At 43.4% G+C, this 22729-nt stretch overlaps 1 protein-coding gene across 1 annotated transcript; it reads right to left on the bottom strand.

Moving 5' to 3' along the window:
* Positions 1–1980: 1980 nt before the first annotated feature.
* LOC124260776 (amiloride-sensitive sodium channel subunit beta-2-like) lies at positions 1981–20293 on the bottom strand. Its single transcript, XM_046695095.1, has 12 exons — positions 19901–20293; positions 18005–18186; positions 17465–17545; positions 16662–16753; positions 11993–12156; positions 11227–11316; positions 9994–10120; positions 8069–8144; positions 7421–7478; positions 4312–4391; positions 2777–2852; positions 1981–2223 (listed from the first exon to the last, which is right to left on the bottom strand). Exons 1-12 carry the CDS (start codon positions 20291–20293, stop codon positions 1981–1983), a joined length of 1662 nt encoding a protein of 553 aa, XP_046551051.1.
* Between the last annotated feature and the right edge of the window lie 2436 nt (positions 20294–22729).

Raw genomic sequence — 22729 nt, 5'->3', positions numbered from 1 at the left:
GCAGGAAGCATGAATACCCCACTCAGACACATTATACTGACTCCGAGCCGACCAGTCCTTGTTGTACCCATTGATGCCGAGCGCCAGGCGGGGACCAACAAGTACCATATTTTAACGTCTTTTCGTATGACGCGGTCGGGGATCGAACCCGCGACCTTCCGCTCTTCGGGCGGACGCTCTAACCACTACACCACGGAGGCGGTCACGACAGCTCAGAGGAACCAGGCGCTAGGAAAACTTGAAGCTTGAAACTGGCCACACTGCACAAGCCGTTGCCAATCACTTCCAGGTCAACGTTCGGACCATCTACAGGCAGCAGCAACGTTTCCGGGCCACCAACACCACAAATGATCGCCCCCGTACTGGCAGACCAAGGGTGACCACAAGACGACAAGACCGCCATGTTGTGCGACAGCATGTACAGAATCCCTTCATGCAGGCATCCGAAACAGCACGCCAGACAGTGTGACACACGGAAGACCAATCAGTACTGATACAGTACGCCGACGTCTTAACAGCGGGAACCTCAATTGCCGTAGACCTTACCGTGGACCTATCCTCACCCCTCGTCATCGGCATGAACGTCGACAGTTTGCCCTACAACACCAAAACTGGCGATACAGGCAATGGAGAACTGTTCTGTTCACAAATGAGAGTCGGTACTGCGTATCAACTGCAGATGGCAGAACAAGAATATGGCGACGACGTGGCCAGCGTTACTCAGACCAATGTGTTATGGAAAGAGACTCATGGGGAGGTGCAAGCATCATGGTATGGGGTGGAATAGGCCTGAACAAGAGGGTGGGTCCTGTGGTGTTCCAGAACTTTGGTCCAGGGAGGAGGCGGCATCACAGCGGTGCGCTACATCGACCAAGCTCTCAGACCCGTCACCGGAACATCATTTTCCAGCATGATAACGCCCGGGCCCATACTGCCAGAGCTACACGGGACTTCCTACAGCAGAACGGTGTCAACATTATGCAGTGGCCAGCCCTTAGTCCTGATTTAAACCCAATTGAACATCGTTGGGATGAAATTCAGTGGAGACTGAATAATATCATACCAAGGCCGAACACGGCCGATTTATTGCGCCAGGCCTTTCTCAGAGTGTGGTTCCATGTGTCAATGGCCTCATCAATCGATTGGTGCACTCCATGCATAGACGCTGTGATGCAGTTATTGCCGCTCGTGATGGTCACACTAGATACTGAAGTCAAGAGTCTGAATGGACTGCAAACGTTCACGTAATGTCTTGGAATTGTGCTGAGTTATTCATTGATGTGTCTGGATATTGTACACAAAAAATATTTTTGATCCGCTTATGTCCATTTCTGTAATGATTTGATTACAGTGCCTATCTAATTTTGAATTCGTACTGACGTTTTTTTTGCTGCTGAGTGAATTTACATAATGAATTTAAACACTTATGTAACAAATAAACTGCTTGCCTCCAGGTTTTTTAAAGATGTTGAAGAGACTACAGTCGTCGTGACGATTATTAATTACGTAATTACACCGTGTTGCGTTTATATTTTCTCTCGTGCGTTGTTATATCGAGGAGTTTGTCAGTGTTTCCTGTGTATTTTTACAATTATTATATAAATTTACCTCCTCGCACACTATAATCTAAAAACATGTTTGTATATGTATTGTGTAAGAGGGGTGGGATAACCAAGTGGTTAAGCATTCGCTCGTCACGCCAAAGACCTTGGTTCGATTCTACAAATGGTTTCAATGTGCGAAGCCCATTTCTGGTGTCCCCCGCCGTGATATTGCTGGAATATTGTTAAACATGTGTATAACGTGTGTCTGGCTGGTTTAATAATCTTGAGTAACAAGTATACATTCTCTTATGTGATGTGATGGTAGTGAAAACAAAAAACACTGAATAGGCCTACTGCTTCAGTTAATCTTTATTTCCGTCACCGACAGTTACGTGTGTCAACGTTGCAGGGCCATTCAGTAGTGAAGATACCATGTTCAGTAGCCCGAAAAGCCGGAAATGTGACCGGTTGGGTTGGATGGGTAGGAAGGAAGAAAGTCAGGTGGCTTTTTCTCCTTCAACTTCTGGGTGTCATCATCCGGGCCGTTCGCCCTGCACGCGCTGCACGTGGCAAACGTGGATAACTCGAGGAGCAGCTGCACGAGCTCGAATATACTGAGGACGGATAATCCAACCCAGAGGCCAAGGGTACCTCCAACGTCAGACACGAACTGGGTCAGCTGGACAACACACATAAAAGGTCGGCATGAGTGACTGAGTTGGGGTTTGATATCATATTTAAGTTGTTGTTTATGTATCTTCGGTTCATGAAGTATTTAGACTCTGGTGTAACTCACGAGCAAAGTTGTGGTGCTGACAGATGAATATTCATTTGGTGGGAGCTCCATCAACAGATTCATTTCCACCTGGCATTAATAAAATACCCCCTGGTCATTCACTAATTCCCGCATCATACCTTTCTAAAGCTGGAATAGTGCTGATTGAGGCCTAAATCCATTACCTGTACATACAAGCGACCCAGTGGTAATTCCGGGACAGAATGCGTTACTTCGTGTGACTGGTAATTGCGGGTGTCGTCATTCACTCCCTACTTCAAATAAACACTAGCAACTAGACACACTGGACCCGTGGACGTTATTAACATTACATTGTGGTCTGTCTTTCAGAGACAAGGGAATACATTTAAACCATGAATTCAATTCCAGCCTAGAATGGCATGGTTGAATTCATGTTTCAACTGTGTATATTCAGTAAATTCTCCTTCGTGTGTACCTCATAATCTGGTTCCTCTTTCATTACTTCGTAGTTGAGGTCTTCGTAGAAGATGTTCAGTTTAGCGAAGTTTAAACTTGAAATGAAATTGTGAAAAAGAATGAGACTAAGTGACCGCAGTAAGAACATGTTTACAATGTCAGGATTTCTATTTTCTTAAATACACAGGTATGTACCATTGCATACACACGAGCATCAATTAAGCACCATCTAATTTCAAGGGCAGATGTTATAATTTTGGTACCAAAAGGCTTCACACGATATATTAAAAGCTATGGGTCGTGAACCAGAGTCACCAAGCACATTGGCTTTTGATACCCTAATTGTGGTATCTTCTAACTTGATTTAAAAGACGCTATGCATTCTTGAAATGGCTAGACGCCAACAGAAACTACACGACAGCACGTTATTGGCCTGTCACAAAATATGTGCTAACTTGATCACTAAGTACATGGTTATTAGTCACGTGACCACCGGTCCAAGACCTTGAAGACCGTGAAGGACCAATGCCCGACTCTCCATTCGTCAGACGCAATCCCATGACCAATGTCTAGGAACTGCGTTGGCAGTGACGAAATGGCTCTCCACCAGTACCATGACAGGAGGCTACGTCGTCCAATCAGACGTCCCTTCCTCACAAGGAGATAGAGTCAGGAACGTCTTTTGTGGTGCAACCCTAACTTGAGGACAGGGCGTACAGTTCATTAGGCTGGTGAAAGTCGCTATCTTGTACACGTTACCGAAAGCGGCGTCAAACTGTACTCACTCACTCTTCACGTTACTTGCGTCTGTCGTAATTCCTCTCAGATTGCAAATTTCAATTTCAGTTTTGTTTTGTATTAATCCGAGTAAAATATGTTACAGCCAGAACTTTGGTTTTCAAAGCATATGCAAGAACCTGCAGTGTTTTCGTATTTACATAAATGTGAATGGTGTTTGATTAATGCTCATGTGTATATATTAACATTCTGCAATTAAACTCATTGAAGGTTAACAATCTTCACCCTTGTTATAAATGAAATACAAGTGACTTCACCTACGGCATGACAGTTGTCGTTCCTAATTTGGGAGGGGCGGTGGGGTAGCCTAGTGGTTAAAGCGTTGGCTCGTCACGCCGAAGACCCGGGTTCGATTCCCCACATGGGCACAATGTGTTAAGCCCATTTCTGGTGTCCCCCGCCGTGATATTGCTCGAATATTGCTAAAAGCGGCGTAAAACTAAACTCAGTCAGTCAGTCAGTCCTAATTTGGGGCCAAATATCGTTTTGTAGGCAGGAGAAATCACTGTAAACCTGTTATTTTGTTATCACAAGACAATACTAATTACTACATTTTAAAACAAATGCACGTACATGCACAGAATATTCATTTTACAAAGATATTGTATGTAGTACTCTTAACGTTTTTCACGAGAATAAAAATTCGAGGTTCCTTTGAACAATATTTTCCCCTGGACGTTTATTCATTTATTTCATGATTTCTTTATTACGTCTAAGTATGCTTGTAATATGAAGAGGCACCAGAACTAGCTTTACCTTAGGTCCGTTGGAGGGATGTTCAGCTTTGCGCAGTCGGCAGCGGAGATCACCTTGCAACGCTTCTGTTTCAGCACGTTCTGTAGCACCAGGTGACATTGCATCAACAAACAGGTTAAGAGGGATGCAGAGCGCACCTCGGGCAAGGTCAGTGACTAGATAAGCAGTAGGCTAATAATGCTAAGAGTATACATATACTCAACCAAATTGAAATCTTACCGTTTGTTAAATTTGAATCCCACAATGAAAGTAGTGTGTTCATTGTTATGAGAATGGATGTGTATGATACTGATATGATACAGACAACAAAACAAGGGAAGTAATTATAGAAATAATGCCCTTGTCACCCCAACGCAAATTTCACACTGATAAAACCTTTTCAACAGAAGTCCATAACGAGCGTGGTGTAGTGGTTAGAGCGTCCGCCCGGAGAGCGGAAGGTCGCGGGTTCGATCCCGGCCGCGTCATACCAAAAGACGTTAAAATATGGTACTTGTTGGTCCCTGCCTGGCGCTCGGCATTAATGGGTACAACAAGGACTGGTCGGCTCGGGAGTCAGTATAATTTGTCTGAGTGGGGTATTCATGCTTCACTGCGGCATGGTATCTCAGTGGGCTAGCACTATAAAACCAGCTTCAGTCTGGGCTAGTACAAGCAGCCGCACATACACATACACACGCATGCACGTCGTCATATGAGCGAAATATTCTCAAGCACGACGTTAAACCCAATTACACCACCACCACCATAACGAGCGTGACCTTAGTTCGTGCATCATTCTGGTTGATGTACCTCATGTGGCACTCGTCTTCACAACTCACCCCAAATGTGTTGGATCATGTTCAGTCTGGGGAACGGGAGTGCCAGTCTATGACGTCTACAACGTCAAACGTTGCCCTCCCAAAACTGGGGAATAGGGCGTGGCGTTGTCATGTTGAAATATCAATCCAGTACTACTTTGGATGCATGAATTGCATAAGGACGGGAGTTAAAACTTGGTCCCAATAGTGTATCGCGATGAGATTCCCCTGGACGACAGTCAACTGAGATCGACCGTCCGCAGAAAATGTTCCCAAAACGCTGGCCAATACAAAACTGTGCATGACGTTAACCCCACCTGCGCCACACCCGTGACCTGCCATTGGCAAAGCGTAGTGTAAAGTGACTCGTCACGGAAGACAATCCTGTTTCACTGCCTCTTGTTTAGTCTGGCAATTCTGCGGACTGTTCTTAATTTACGTCAGGATTGGTCCTGTGTATTGTCGTCTAGTCGGACAGCTGAGGAACACGGTTAATTCCTGGTGGTCTGACTGCTAGTGGAAGTTGCAGTCACAAATCTGTTGCGGAGGGAACGTAACAATATTTGTACGTCTTCTTGGTTTGACGTCACATACGGCACCCCAGGGCGACCGTCATCGATGTCTTACTGTTGCACGCGAGTCCTAACACTGAGTGTTGACTGATGACTGCAGTCAGGTCTCGTGCAACTGCTGCTGATTGCTCAGCATGAAGCCCATCAAAGACACGCTTACGTTGGTGATTTGTAAGTCTCGACATGATCGCCTTTTCAATACACTTGCAACTTTCTTGCTTTGCAGTCAGTCTTCTTGCGTTTCAGTGCACGTAATCACCTGACTCGCTGCACGTGACTGCCCCACCCACCTTCCAATAATTATCGATAATGTAATGTGGGTGTCAAGTTTCTAATTTTGTTGAGTATATGTAATGTCATGAAAACTTTAAATATTATACATGGTGAATTTAGAACGATTTAAAGCGAGACAATATACCATTTGAGAGTACTGCGCTGTTCAAATGCCTATCTTATGTTTTACACGTTCAGTTGAAAGAAAATGCAGCAAAGAGGGTTCGGGTGATCCTGGCACAATCAGACTAGATAGCCTCAGCGTTGTCCCCTTCACACGCACCCCAGACTGTAAATGTGTTCTAGGGGTGAAACGGTACACCGCGGTATTTTGCCTTCGGTTGTGTATACCATAATGCAATCCACAAATTCGGTATTTTTGGTTTTCGTATCGTTCTTCTATCTAGTCATAAAATGACAGTGTTGTTCATTCAAAATAAAGATTATGTATATTTTTTTCTCCGTGTTATTAAACAATGTAAAGTTTGTTTTTTGTTGTAAATTTTCTGCATTATGATCACATCGCATATACCGTACCGAACGGACTGAACCGAAGGCCTTGTACCGCAATACGTACCGTGCCGTGATAAGAGCGTACCGTTTCACCCCTAATGTGTTCATTATAATTGTTCATTATACAGATTAATAACAATATATGCAGCAATGAGGCTTTATGTTATTCTGGCGGGCAGATTGGACAGCCACATCAGAAGTTGAGGACCTTTGCTCTCTTTATACGCAAACCAAACAGCGACTTCTGTCTAGTGGAACCCACCCAGAACCTTTGGAAAATGTGAAGACTCCCAAACACTGAAGCCTTTTGCATAACCCAGATTAGTTAGAAAGGCTGAGTGTGTTCCTGGCAGCAAAGCTGGGTACGCTCCCCAAGTCAACAGACTGGGAAATACCTGACCTAAGGCTGCAATAATAGTTTGGAGTCGGACAACTTGGTACTTGGATTGCATTTCGAAAGTGAGGACCGCATATTAGCCATGTTTTTCATGAATTTTGTAAGTCACATTGGTGTTAACTGTGACAGAAATTGTATGATATGAATAATTTCAGCAATTTTATAAAAAAGACCCACAAGGTCAGGTTTGTTGGCTAGGATGCGTCTGTGGCCGTATGAAGTAGGCCTATGCGGGATTATTCTAAACAATTATATTACTTCCTTAACACCCTGTGCATATTCTAGGTCGGACTATGGATGGACATCCAGGAAGTGACTGGACATGGTCAGCAAAGAGAAAGCCTTCTATTTCACTTTTCAGGCCAACCGACTTAACCCAAGCAAGGGAATCGGCAGGGTTGCCTTTCTTCTCAACACACTGCATATATACTCAATGGAGCGGTCGTTCAGGGATCCTTCCCTTGAAAAGCTTGGCCGGGGCCGATTTGACATGGCACTTTGTTTGGTTAACATTCATGCATTGATATTGTTGATGTTGCTGAGGTTGTTGTTACCGCATAGCTGTGCGAAGGCCATTGTCGGGAGGATAACCTCTTCTCGTACTTTGTTTCTCTGAGAAGAAAACAAACCTTACATGGTTTAATGCTCATACATATTTTCAGGTAATAATCGCATTTTTACTGCAACATATTGTGACGTTTGTATCTTATTTCTCTAACGTCGCTGACTCTAATACATATATACACCGACAAACTCCTCTCCACTTGCCCGAGAGGAATAATAATGAGTAAATATAATTTGTAAACATCTCATCACATTGAGATTGTATTATTACATACTCTTTAAAAAATCAGCTCTGATTTTCAGACAGGCTAAACATACGTGACTTCCCCAAGTGTATAATAGATGAATTGGGAGAAGAGGTGGATCTTATATGTCTACTATAAACCGTGAGTCTCCGCAACCAAACAGGCAAGTCGGTTGCTTGGTTGTTTTAACTTTTCACTCAGCAGTATTCCAGCCATATGGCGGCTTTCTGTAAATAATCGAGTCTGGACCAGACAATCAAGTTATCAAAATCATGAGCATCGATCTACGCAATTGGGATACAATAACATATGTCAACAAAGTTCCTGTTATGAAAATACCCAGTCGTTGTATTGCGGGGCTCACATCTATCCACCAGACTGTCTGCCGCTTACCTGCAAGGATTCCCACAACTGCAGTTTTGTGTCGTGGTCTCAAACAATGCCATCTGGTCCAGCACACAGCGAACCTCTACAAATGAACAGATAAGAAAATGGTCAAACAAGTAATAGGTATCCACGTGGTATCCTGCACTGTGATACAATGGATTATGTCAAATAGTAAGAGTTAAGCTCATATCATGGAGAAATCATGACAATTCTACTTTCGGAGTCCACAGTTCCTCTGATTTCTACCGTTTAAATTATATTATTTTAAAAGAATATTTTGACATTAATTTTGCATAAACATACACGTACACAGTGACTAGTAAATTACGCTAAAAATAGCTTTACCAACAAGAAAAATCCAAGATATGTTTGTGTAGCTATTACAGAACATTTTTACCAATATTAAATCGTCATAATGGATTAAAATGTACTTTTATATGATAGTGTTAAATCCTAATCAACAAACAGACCAACCGATCCATAAAGTGGTGCTGTTAGATTTCAGATTACGAATTTGTACACGGACGCAGACTAGACAAATCTAAAAAAATACCAACTATTACCCAAATCAGAGAAAGATGATTAAAATACCTCGTAAAATGAACTGTTTTTCGACCAACCTATCAAAATTTTCACCATCAGATCTGTAAAGCCAACATATATACACATGAGCATTAAATAAGCACCGTCTACTTTTGTATACAAGTACGAAAAAACTACCCGTTCTTGTATACTATCCCAAAAAAGAAACGCATATGCCAGACATCCGTTGCGAAAATGTTGTATTTTCAAGCATGGATAACTCGTCCACAAATAGACATTAGTGCATGAATTTTTACATCAGTTTAGAAGAAGGAAATGTCTATACAACCAAGTGGATAATTTTAGATAACGGAGACGTTGAGCGCGATGGTGACGACGTAGCACGGTCCCGATGTCCGGTCTCCTGGCTCTCAGTCCGATCTCTCTCAACCTGTTCCGTACATGCTTGATTGGCATTATAGAAGATGATATTTGATGAACATAGAGATTTTTTTCTGGGTTACATCTTCTTTTTATTCTCGAGTACAACGTTTCAGGGCTTGTTCCGTACAGTTTGACCGGATATGCTCCGAAGTCCCGGCACCCTGGCTGCTGTTCTCTCACCCGTGGCAGTACCACCACGCAAATGTAGTACCCGGATGTACCGATCTTGGGCTGCAGTGGTGACTCGAGGTCCGCCTGTACGGGGACGGTAATTTGTTATACCACTTTGGTTGTAACGAGTTGTAAGCCGTGATATCGTGCTCCGACCAACATTCAGACGCCTGGCAACAGAAGACTGGTAGTCTCCAGCGTGCATTCTTTCAATGGCGATGTTCCGTGTCGCAGCGTCAAGACGTGGCGTAGTGATTTGACTTGAAACTCCTTCAAAACGAATGTCGATTTCCGTAAGTAATCTGGGTTTTTATAGCCAGACAGTGCATGCTCTTTGCTGCACATTTTCAACTGGAAGGTGATTTTTGTTGCGTTGTGGCGATGCGTTGTTAAATCCTTGTAAGAAATCTCATCAAAATCAACATGTTCGGGTGAAGACGATTTTGTACTTGTGCAATTGTGTAAAATCATGTTATCAACACTTTCGTTACATATTTTTACAATTGTTTGAACACAATAGATAATTAATAGATTTCAAAACATACAAAACGCCTATGCGTTTCTTTTTTGGGATAGAATATTTACTTTGAAAACCAAATTCGGAGTATCAAATTGTTTTATCAGTGCCTTCGCTTCGCATGAACATGCGACCAATAGCTTTGAAGATATAGTTTGAAGCTCGTGTTTTACGTGTGCCATATGGTAAAATGTAAAATGTAAATGTTGCCCTTTGATTCAGATGGTGAGTACCTATTATTGCTCATGTGTATATGCGGTTTCTGTTGGAGGCATACGTTTCTTAGTCCGGCATGCCGGGTAAGCTTTAGTGGTGTTCATGAGTATGATCATCTCCTCCTCCGACACGTGATAACACTTGCACGTGTTGGAGATCATCTCGTGCTCACACAGCAGCTGGCAAGTCTGTAGAATACAGAATATAGAACGATATCACACACAATATAGTAAGATATCACAAACAATACAGTATATCACACACGGGAGCAGAAAGAGACATCGACACACAGGTCACAGAGACACCGACAGAAAATGATATATTGACATACAAGAGACATGTGAGACACGAGCAGAAGATCATCTTTTGAAACACAAGAGACACAAAACACAGGAGACACGTGAGACACAAACAGAATATGATCTATGGACACGGAAGAGACATGTGAGGCGCGAGCAGAGAATGATCTTTTGATATACGCGAGACACGTGAGACACGAGCAGAAGATGATCTATTGAGATACGCGAGAGAGGTGAGACACGAGCAGAAGATGATCTATCGAGATACACGAGAGAGGTGTGACACGAGCAGAAGATGATCTATTGAGATACGCAAGACACGTGAGACACGAGCAGAAGATGATCTATCGAGATACGCGAGAGAGGTGAGACACGAGCAGAAGATGATCTATCGAGATACGCGAGAGAGGTGAGACACGAGCAGAAGATGATCTATAGAGATACGCGAGACACGTGAGACACGAGCAGAAGATGATCTATTGAGATACGCGAGATACGAGCAGAAGATGATCTATAGAGATACGCGAGAGTGGTGAGACACGAGCAGAAGATGATCTATCGAGATACGCGAGAGAGGTGAGACACGAGCAGAAGATGATCTATCGAGATACGCGAGACACGTGAGACACGAGCAGAAGATGATCTATAGAGATACGCGAGAGAGGTCAGACACGAGCAGAAGATGATCTATTGAGTCGCACGAGAGACACAACAAAAGGAGACACGGTCACAAATTGAAACACTGGAGACACTTGGTATCAATGATGACTGAGTAATCTATTCGATACAACTGAAAACAGACAATTATGGGTTCGAATCCCAAGATTAGTCCTGTTCAAGATTAACCATTAAACGGTCAAGCAAAACAATCCCTGGTCATACTGGTTTTTCTTCCCACGCATGGGCAGCATTTTATTTGAATGTCTTTCAAGTATTGTTCCAAAACCCATTTCAGTTACTTACTTTAAAACCAGGTAAAGTTTAAAAAGCACAACCTGCACGGAGTAGGTGATGTTGTATTTGCGTCGAAACATCTCCCCGTCTTCACAGTCCCATTTGGGAGCGCCCAGTCGGTGGATCGCCACCTATAACATTGATACAGTGACCTAAGTGACCTCTGTGTATTGAGGTGAACAATTGTGGCTAAACAAGGCGTTACAAAAACTGTACACTGTGGACTAAACAAGGTATATTATATACACCTGTTAAAGGCTGTCTGACCCGAGACCGTGTTAGAATGTATCTTCAGTAACCCATGCTTGTCGTAAGAGGCGACAAACGGGATCGGGTGGTCAGGCTCGCTTTGTTTGATTGGGACATGTCATCGTATCCCATTTGCGTAGATCGATGCTCTTGATGTTGATCACTGATTTGTCTGGTCCAGACTCGATTATTTACAGACGGCCGCCATATGGCTGTAATATTGCTGAGTGCGGCGTAAAACTAGACTCACTCACTCACCTTCATGGTCTAGTGGAAAGAAATGTAGGTGGTTCGATCTTCTTGGCGCGTCATCGAGGTAAAGATTGTACTGGAGTGGAGTATCTACGTTATAACCACGTTACACCTACGTCATGTACATGTATACCAACCAGCATCAACCTGGACGAGTACACGGAGACACACGTACATCGATATATAAGTGTAAGAATGACAATGTTAAACCACCACACACACACACACACACACACACACACACACACAGACAGACAGACGGACAGACAGACAGACAGACAGACATCTCACTACACTTTTCCTCACCTTCTTCAAAGCTATATTCGTTTCCTTTCCAGCATCTATGGTGATCCCATCATGGACTGGGAAGGGCAGCATGCCGTGGGGGTTGACTACCAGCTGGAACCCGTTACCCGTCGTGATACCCTCCAGTTGTTCATAGTTCTCCAGGTTCAAAATAAGTTGCAGACCTGAGAAAGGACATCAATTACAGGTTCATCTATGCACAGACACAAATACAGTTACATACTGAGATATAACAGGCACGAGATACAAGTCAACCGCAGACCTGTAGAGATGCAGTAAATAGTAAGACAGGTAAGGATGCTACATACAGGGTTACCCGCAGACAGGTAGAGATAAAGTAAATAGTAAAACAGGTAAGGACGCTACATACAGGGTTACCTCCAGACAGGTAGAGATACGATAAATAGTAAGACAGGTAAGGACGCTACATACAGGGTTACCTGCAGACCGGTAGAGATAAAGTAAATAGTAAGACAGGTAGGGACGCTACATACAGGGTCACCTGCAGACCGGTAGAGATACGGTAAATAGTAAGACAGGTAGGGCACAAGATACAGGGTCACCTGCAGACCGGTAGAGATGCGGTAAATAGTAAGACAGGTAGGGACGCTACATACAGGGTCACCTGCAGACCGGTAGAGATGCAGTAAATAGTAAGACAGGTGGGGATGCTACATACAGGGTCACCTGCAGACCGGTAGAGATGTAGTAAATAGTAAGACAGGTAGGGCGCTACATACAGGGTCACCTGCAGACCGGTAGAGATGCAGTAAATAGTAAGACAGGTAAGGACGCTACATACAGGGTCATATGCAGACCGGTATAGATACAGTAAATAGTAAGACAGGTAAGGACGCTACATACAGGGTCATATGCAGACCGGTATAGATACAGTAAATAGTAAGACGGGTAAGGACGCTACATACAGGGTTACCTGCAGACCGGTAGAGATACGGTAAATAGTAAGACAGGTAGGGTGCTACATACAGGGTCACCTGCAGACCGGTATAGATACAGTAAATAGTAAGACAGGTAAGGACGCTACATACAGGGTCACCTCCAGACCGGTAGAGATGTAGTAAATAGTAAGACAGGTAGGGCGCTACATACAGGGTCATATGCAGACCGGTATAGATACAGTAAATAGAAGACAGGTAAGGACGCTACATACAGGGTCACCTCCAGACCGGTAGAGATGTAGTAAATACTAAGACAGGTAGGGCACTACATACAGGGTCACCTGCAGACCGGTAGAGATGCAGTAAATAGTAAGACAGGTAGGGACGCTACATACAGGGTCACCTCCAGACCGGTAGAGATGCAGAAAATAGTAAGACAGGTAAGGACGCTACATACAGGGTTACCCGTAAAGCGGTAGAGATACGGTAAATAGTAAGACAGGTAGGGCGCTACATACAGGGTCACCTGCAGACCGCTAGAGATGCAGTAAATAGTAAGACAGGTAGGGACGCTACATACAGGGTCACCTGCAGACCGGGAGAGATGCAGTAAATAGTAAGACAGGTAGGTACGCTACATACAGGGTCACCTGCAAACCTGTAGCGATACAGTAAATAGTAAGACAGGTAGGGACGCTACATACAGGGTCACCTGCAGACCGGGAGAAATGCAGTAAATACTAAGACAGGTAGGTACGCTACTTACAGGGTCACCTCCAGACCGTTAAAGATACGGTAAATAGTAAGACAGGAAGGGATGCTACATACAGGGTTACCTGCAGACCGGTAGAGATGCAGTAAATAGTAAGACAGGTAGGACGCTACATACAGGGTCACCTGCAAACCTGTAGCGATACAGTAATTAGTAAGACAGGTAGGGACGCTACATACAGGGTCACCTGCAGACCGGGAGAGATGCAGTAAATAGTAAGACAGGTAGGTACGCTACATACAGGGTCACCTGCAAACCTGTAGCGATACAGTAAATAGTAAGACAGGTAGGGACGCTACATACAGGGTCACCTGCAGACCGGGAGAAATGCAGTAAATACTAAGACAGGTAGGTATACGCTACTTACAGGGTCACCTCCAGACCGTTAAAGATACGGTAAATAGTAAGACAGGAAGGACGCTACATACAGGGTCACCCGCAGACCGGTAGAGATACGGTAAATAGTAAGACAGGTAGGGATGCTAAGATACAGGGTCACCTGCAGACCGGTAGAGATGCGGTAAATAGTAAGACAGGTAAGGACGCTACATACAGGGTCACCTGCAGACCGGTAGAGATGCAGTAAATAGTAAGACAGGTGGGGATGCTACATACAGGGTCACCTGCAGACCGGTAGAGATGTAGTAAATAGTAAGACAGGTAGGGCGCTACATACAGGGTCACCTGCAGACCGGTAGAGATGCAGTAAATAGTAAGACAGGTAAGGACGCTACATACAGGGTCATATGCAGACCGGTATAGATACAGTAAATAGTAAGACAGGTAAGGACGCTACATACAGGGTCACCTGCAGACTGGTAGAGATGCAGAAAATAGTAAGACAGGTAAGGACGCTACATACAGGGTTACCCGTAAAGCGGTAGAGATACGGTAAATAGTAAGACAGGTAGGGCGCTACATACAGGGTCACCTGCAGACCGCTAGAGATGCAGTAAATAGTAAGACAGGTAGGGACGCTACATACAGGGTCACCTGCAGACCGGGAGAGATGCAGTAAATAGTAAGACAGGTAGGTACGCTACATACAGGGTCACCTGCAAACCTGTAGCGATACAGTTAATAGTAAGACAGGTAGGGACGCTACATACAGGGTCACCTGCAGACCGGGAGAAATGCAGTAAATACTAAGACAGGTAGGTACGCTACTTACAGGGTCACCTCCAGACCGTTAAAGATACGGTAAATAGTAAGACAGGAAGGGATGCTACATACAGGGTTACCTGCAGACCGGTAGAGATGCAGTAAATAGTAAGACAGGTAGGACGCTACATACAGGGTCACCTGCAAACCTGTAGCGATACAGTAATTAGTAAGACAGGTAGGGACGCTACATACAGGGTCACCTGCAGACCGGGAGAGATGCAGTAAATAGTAAGACAGGTAGGTACGCTACATACAGGGTCACCTGCAAACCTGTAGCGATACAGTAAATAGTAAGACAGGTAGGGACGCTACATACAGGGTCACCTGCAGACCGGGAGAAATGCAGTAAATACTAAGACAGGTAGGTACGCTACTTACAGGGTCACCTCCAGACCGTTAAAGATACGGTAAATAGTAAGACAGGAAGGGACGCTACATACAGGGTCACCTGCAGACCGGTAGAGATACGGTAAATAGTAAGACAGGTAGGGCACAAGATACAGGGTCACCTGCAGACCGGTAGAGATGCGGTAAATAGTAAGACAGGTAAGGACGCTACATACAGGGTCACCTGCAGACCGGTAGAGATGCAGTAAATAGTAAGACAGGTGGGGATGCTACATACAGGGTCACCTGCAGACCGGTAGAGATGTAGTAAATAGTAAGACAGGTAGGGCGCTACATACAGGGTCACCTGCAGACCGGTAGAGATGCAGTAAATAGTAAGACAGGTAAGGACGCTACATACAGGGTCATATGCAGACCGGTATAGATACAGTAAATAGTAAGACAGGTAAGGACGCTACATACAGGGTCATATGCAGACCGGTATAGATACAGTAAATAGTAAGACGGGTAAGGACGCTACATACAGGGTTACCTGCAGACCGGTAGAGATACGGTAAATAGTAAGACAGGTAGGGTGCTACATACAGGGTCACCTGCAGACCGGTATAGATACAGTAAATAGTAAGACAGGTAAGGACGCTACATACAGGGTCACCTCCAGACCGGTAGAGATGCAGTAAATAGTAAGACAGGTAGGGACGCTACATACAGGGTCACCTGCAGACCGGGAGAGATGCAGTAAATAGTAAGACAGGTAGGTACGCTACATACAGGGTCACCTGCAAACCTGTAGCGATACAGTAAATAGTAAGACAGGTAGGGACGCTACATACAGGGTCACCTGCAGACCGGGAGAAATGCAGTAAATACTAAGACAGGTAGGTACGCTACTTACAGGGTCACCTCCAGACCGTTAAAGATACGGTAAATAGTAAGACAGGAAGGGATGCTACATACAGGGTTACCTGCAGACCGGTAGAGATGCAGTAAATAGTAAGACAGGTAGGACGCTACATACAGGGTCACCTGCAAACCTGTAGCGATACAGTAATTAGTAAGACAGGTAGGGATGCTACATACAGGGTTACCTGCAGACCGGTAGAGATGCAGTAAATAGTAAGACAGGTAGGGACGCTACATACAGGGTCACCTGCAGACCGGGAGAGATGCAGTAAATAGTAAGACAGGTAGGGGCCCTACATACAGGGTCACCTGCAAACCTGTAGCGATACAGTAATTAGTAAGACAGGTAAGGACGCTACATACAGGGTCACCTGTAGACAGGTAGAGATGCAGTAGATGGGCAGGAACACAACATATAGGGTCATCGGAATCAAGAAGATCCCAAATTGGTGTGTTCAGTATCCCTATCCAAGTGACCATGCACCTTAGTGATTCTACCAAGGTGTCGAGATGACCCTGAATCTAACTGAAGTAGCGCACTCTATTATATGTGTATGTGTTCGTGAAGAAGTAAACTAATCACCATGTGTCGGACCACTCCTCTTGCTGACGAACTTCGTGTGCTCCAAGGTGTAGCAGTTCCCGAATGTGGACGACGTTTTCCTAATGAAATGCCTGAATAAAAAAGGGAAGTTATTTTGTCTGACTTTCATGGAGTGTCTAGCGCACTGACGATCGATGAATGTGTTAGTTAGTGAGTGCTGATAAACGCCGCATTAAAGGGTATTCCAGTTGTAGTTCGGCTTGGCAGATGTCTGAGGACATCAAAAACTGAGGACGTTATCACCGTGGTGAAACCCCCGAGCATGGGTTTGGTGTGGACACGCATGGACACGTGACCTGGGCACACGGAGAGTCGACCCCATGACCATAACTTTTTGCAGCTCTGCATAGTGGATACATGAACTAGGCACACGGGGAGTCGACCCCACGACCATACCTTTATGCAGGCCTGCGTAGCGGACACATAACCTGGGCATACTGGGAGTCGACCCCACGACCATAGCGTTTGTTGTGCCAAAAGGACACAGCACCACATAGCGGCGTATAGCGCCTCACACGAGTGAGTCCCCGTGTCCCCAGTGAATATGTTAGGCTACTGAAATGACATAATTCTAATATCAATAAAGGATGTTACACTACAATGGCTGCCTTCGGTTATCCAACTGATCGAAATGTGTGGAATTCTCTGTTTTGTCCTGTGCAAATGGGTTGCCTGGGCATGGTTGTATTCAGCAATCGACTTTGGTCGTCTGTCTGCCGACCTTTGTTAGCTCCGTGAAGGTGGATATCTCATATCAATGCGTGGTATCTGCTTATATTTACCTTTGACTACATGTTTGGCAGGCGAAGGAGCAATCCATCATCATGTCGTCCAGTTGATGTCCAATAGCTATCCTCCTCTGCCTGCAAACAGCTTCTCATATATTATTTACATGCATATAGGCAGATCCACTGATATATCATGAATAATTGTTAGCATATATAGTGCAGTGAAGGCGAAGTGATTAAGAGTGAGTGTTATAATTCAAGCAAACCACAAGGGGAACATTGAGGATGGACATAAAGGGGAATCATGTGCTGAACTCATCCTAACCACATTTCAGATGACCCCTTTACCCGTACCTGTACTGCAGGTTATCTGGCCTCTTCACATGTGCAGCAGAGAGCTTAATGAGATCGCTTCGTTTGTGCCGCAAACACCCTTCGAAACCTGTACAACAAATACCCTTACCTACCCTGTTAATATTTTCCACAGATGACCTCATCTGAATCCCCATATGCTTCCCCATACCACCCTATACCATCACCTGCACTGTCGATTACAAATATAATACCCTGACCGCCTGTACCACTGAATCTTACCGTGTCTCTTTCATAAACAGGTTCTGGAATTCAATCTGAATGTTGGCAGAGGTTGAACTTTCATTGAGACCCATTTCCCTCCCTTGCTCCCGCGTTTGAATGTTCGACATCTGCGTGAAGTAGTCCACGGTGGTAAAGTTAATGTTGATTAATCCAAACGACGCTGTGTTTTCGAGAATCGTCTGAAAATACCAGAAGTAAGTAATACCTTTAGACAAAAACTTGCAACACGTCCGTAAGTTTGATGCTGCTATTCCCAATAGTCCATTCCCAAACACGAAAAAACTAAACTAAAACGGCTAGTATTGAATCCTTGATGCCACACAGCAATACCTCTGCCTTGCAACCGCGGATTGCAATAATCCAGATCATCAAGTGATCAGAGGGCCAGAAAGTTAGTGATACGTCACTGCCGAATCTTGATTGTTATGTGTATCGTATTAGAAGGAAGAGTGAAACCACTATAACACCAGCTTTGCAATCAACAAGAAGACGAAACCATGTTACTGCACTATCAAGACTCTGAAATCAATGCAGTATGAAATTCCTGAAACCCCAGAACATCACAAAGCACAAATGAAAATAGGAGCCTTGTTTGTGATCATGTACAAAATTGTAATCTTCGCAATTGGCCGGAGTGTTTGAATGCATATCCTAATAAATTAAACGAAGAAATGAACACACATTTCTCGACTCGACCATATTGAGAATATCAATATATTCTGTAGTAACCTCGGAACTTACGTCAGTGCCTGTTCGACATTTTGTTAAAATCACCCTTCAATGATAGGCCAGATGATCAGTGACAACCACCAAGGTTATTCGTCACAGAACCACAAACAAATTCAGAAATGTCTCCTGTCACGTTGAGTGTGTCAGCTATTTTTACGTACTGTATAATGTATGTATTTTTATGGATGATCTTATGGAGATCTGATATTTGTGTTAAGATGATGCGGATAAATTGGTGGTCAAAGTGACAAGACGTGCTGCACTTCGGCAAATGTCTTCGTTAGACCTCCATAAACGTCTGTTTATGCCGCAAATGTTTTAACTCTTTGGTTCCGATATCACAAGTAACAAGATGGGATGCGATACAGGACAACAGAGAAGCAGAATGGGATGCTTTCAGCCGACTTTCATATCGTTCACGTACTGCACGTGCCGGCTGGTACGCGGGCGTACTGTTCTTATCATTGTCAACAATACGCACCAGCAACTATGTAGCCCCAAACCCTGGCCCACCGGAATTCAACGGTTCTGAACTCCTACAGGAAGTGGGAGAGCAAGTATGGGGACAATGCAGCGTGACATTACAACTATCATTGACGGGAATACGTCACTGAGGAATACAGTTGATACATAAAGCAGCAGAAAGTTTCATAAAGTTGTATGCTTCATGTTTGACTCACCAGCTTCTAGAATACCGATCAAACAATTAGACATAAGCACTGTACACAAAGCAAGATGGCGTTGTCTTGCATCTATTACGTCACAGCCCGTCTTCGACGAAGCTGCGATTACAATGTGCTTAAGCGATGGCTATCGAATTGGGGCGGTTGTTTGTTACTTTTCAGAAAACAATGACAGCAGATATGACCATTTTGTGTGTGTGAATGTATACTTTGTGTGATCTTTATAACATCTTTAAAAATGTTGTGAGTTAATATGTCTCCTTTAAAACAGTGTAAAGGTAAATCCATGTAGGCCACAGATACCGTTCACAACTTTACATACAAGACCAATTATATGTCGCTACTCTATTTACAAGTGTTTACATCACGAAAGAATGTCAACACATATGTAAAGACCCAGTATCAGAGAAAGGAAGTTAATACGTTCAACTGATGATGGTTTGGGGTTTATTTTTACCCCACAGTTCGTGCATAGACGTACCTTACGATTCTCTCTCTCTAGTTCTTGAGCGAGATAGTTAGGGTTGGTCTTCTCGAAGAACATTTTCAGTTCCCTGGATACATTCTTCATTTGGCTCAACCTCACGGGGTTGGTGTTGCAGATGGTTATAGTTGGGAAAGGCAATGGGCTGAACCCTATGCTCATCGATGTGTGTTTTGGCCAACTGTAGTAGATCTGTATCAGGTAGGTCAGGTGATAAAACAGCATTGCCAAAGACGTCAGGAGGAGAGAACTCCAAATTACCCTTGCGTACCAACTCCGGGAGGTTCTGAGAAAGGACACACCCTGCATGGATGTTCTGTCAGCAAATCTTTGCAGAATGGATCGAAGGGACTTCCCACTTGATACCTGGTCACATACATCCCCTGCCATTGTGTCTGACTCGGGGTTCCACTGACTAGGATACACCAGGATAAGCTGTGCCAGACACTGCGGTGTGATCGGATACTACTGGTTCATATGTACCTTCCATGCTCGTATAGTAGTACTCTATAAATATAAATTTAAATCTATACTTGGTAAACATGGGCTCTATTATAAAACGTGTAATTGCGTTTACTCTGTCATTATCAAGGCCTTGACAACTGGGATCGTGTTGTTGTCAAGTGTCGATGCCGGAAAGAAATGTATGGACCTATCACGATGTTTGGGATTACATGCTGGTGTTAAACCCAACAATGATATTCTCAACATGGATGATTTGTAATAACTGTTTACTGTGTCCTCGAATTCCTGGATGTAGTGCATTAATTTGTCACACTGAAGCTCCATACAAAGAAATCATTACGGAAATCCATGTTCAACGATATCCTACTGCCACGCATTACCAGATATATAAACATACATTAACAATACATTAGAGAATTAAATACGTTGTTAAATATCACGACACATTATGGTGCTAGGTTGACTCTGTGTACATAGTTACAATGCGCTTAATACGCACTCTTAGCGTTACTCCCGCCAGAGGAACAGAGTGCGCTTGGTGATCAACTCCCTACAATCTGCCTGTCAGGCAAAGTTAAAAGTTAGTAGTCACATTTCCATCTCTTCCTACCTTGTACCCATTTTATGCTATGTGAACAAAAGCATTTTCGATCAAACTCCATTTTCAGTTTCTTTATTCGGTATAAAGGCCAACGGCCCATGTACAACATAATACAAGATAATCATTATAATGACCGATGGGAATTTCTGAGAAATAGACTTTCCTTAATAAACATTGCAACATTTATTAAAATATTGATTTAATTACATGGTAGAAGAGTTTTAAACCTTAACATCGTGGGTGAATTACAATAATATCTTGGTATATATTTTGATCTGAGATAGTCATACAATGGACATTTTAGAAGGAAGTGATATTCATCTTCTACACAACCTAACGCACATAATGTACATATTCTATTACAGCGGAGAATGTCACACCGTCTACCAATGTCAACCATTATAGGGAGCTCACATATACGCTTTAAACATAAAAGTCTTCTATATTCCCTTTCTGGGATAGCACACAAATGCTATTTAATTGACAATAGAGGTGTTTTGATCACCCACTTCATGTGTGATCCACACTAAACCAAAGCCATAACTAAATAGTAAGTGTTTAGGCTTTGATGCCCATGTTATACGATTACATTCATCTCAAGATTTACATAATAAATAACATTGTTTTGGATATCTAACAGTTTAAATTGCTAACTATTTTAACCAAAATGTAATACATCGTTTGTGATAATCAATAAACGGACCATGTCTACCACATTCACCCAAAGCAGCATCATTTGAGAAACAATACCCAACACCTAAAACATATTTACAAAATTTAATGAGAAAAGATTCAACATGTTCAATTTTGGAAAATCACCATACCTCACTGGAAAAAAGTAAAATTGGTTTTATCTGTGTATCACAAATCTTAAATAAAACAGTGGGAGAAATATTTTGTAACTTATACTGTAGGTGTTTAACTAAAAATAAAGCCTTATTGCCTTTCTGAACAAGAACATTAATTGCTTTAGACCAACATAATCTATTAGAAACTACGATTCCCAGGTAATCATAAAACATTGATATCTTAACCTGAGGATTTCCAAACATCCATTTTTCTGTTCTCCTTAGCTTACCACCACTTCTCAACACTAATATCTCTGTTCTATCTAAATTAACATTTAATCCCCATTTAATACTCACCAAACTCACTTGCCTCAGGAGGCATCACATGTGCTTCAGTGTAGGACAGAAACAGATCCCAAGAAACCCTCAGGCGTCAAGAGGTTGAATATGGTCATCCATACAACTACTCCACTACCCGTGCAGATCCGGGTTAGAATATTGATCTTCAATAACCCATGCTTGTCGTAAGAGGCGACTAACGAGGTCGGGTGGTCAGGCTCGCTGACTGGGTTGACACATGTCATCGTATCCCACTGGCGTAGATCGATGTTCATGCTGTTGATCCCTGGATTGTCTGGTCCAGACTCGATTATTTACAGACCGCCACCATATAGCTGGAATATTGCTGAGTGCTGCGTAAAACTAAACGCACTCACTCACTCACTTATTTGTCTGTAATGTACACAAATCAATCACAACATAACTTATTTGATCTTAATTGGGAATCTGGAAAAGGTGATTGGGCATGTAAACAGTATGTTTCAAGGGATGTGTCTGGACCTACCCAGAAGCTAATATTCAACGGCTAATCTGCAGCAATTTTTAGTAAAATTTCCCTCTTCAAATGTTTTTACATCTCCACACCAATCTAAAATGACAGTGGACATAAGACAATCCTTTTCAAATCATCTT

The sequence above is a fragment of the Haliotis rubra genome, unplaced genomic scaffold (assembly GCF_003918875.1).
Source record: "Haliotis rubra isolate DU_JTF1 unplaced genomic scaffold, ASM391887v1 Scf775, whole genome shotgun sequence".
NCBI classification, from domain to species: Eukaryota; Metazoa; Mollusca; class Gastropoda; order Lepetellida; family Haliotidae; genus Haliotis; species Haliotis rubra.
Note: the sequence above shows the minus strand (reverse complement) of the source record. Positions and strands in the feature narration are given on the sequence as shown.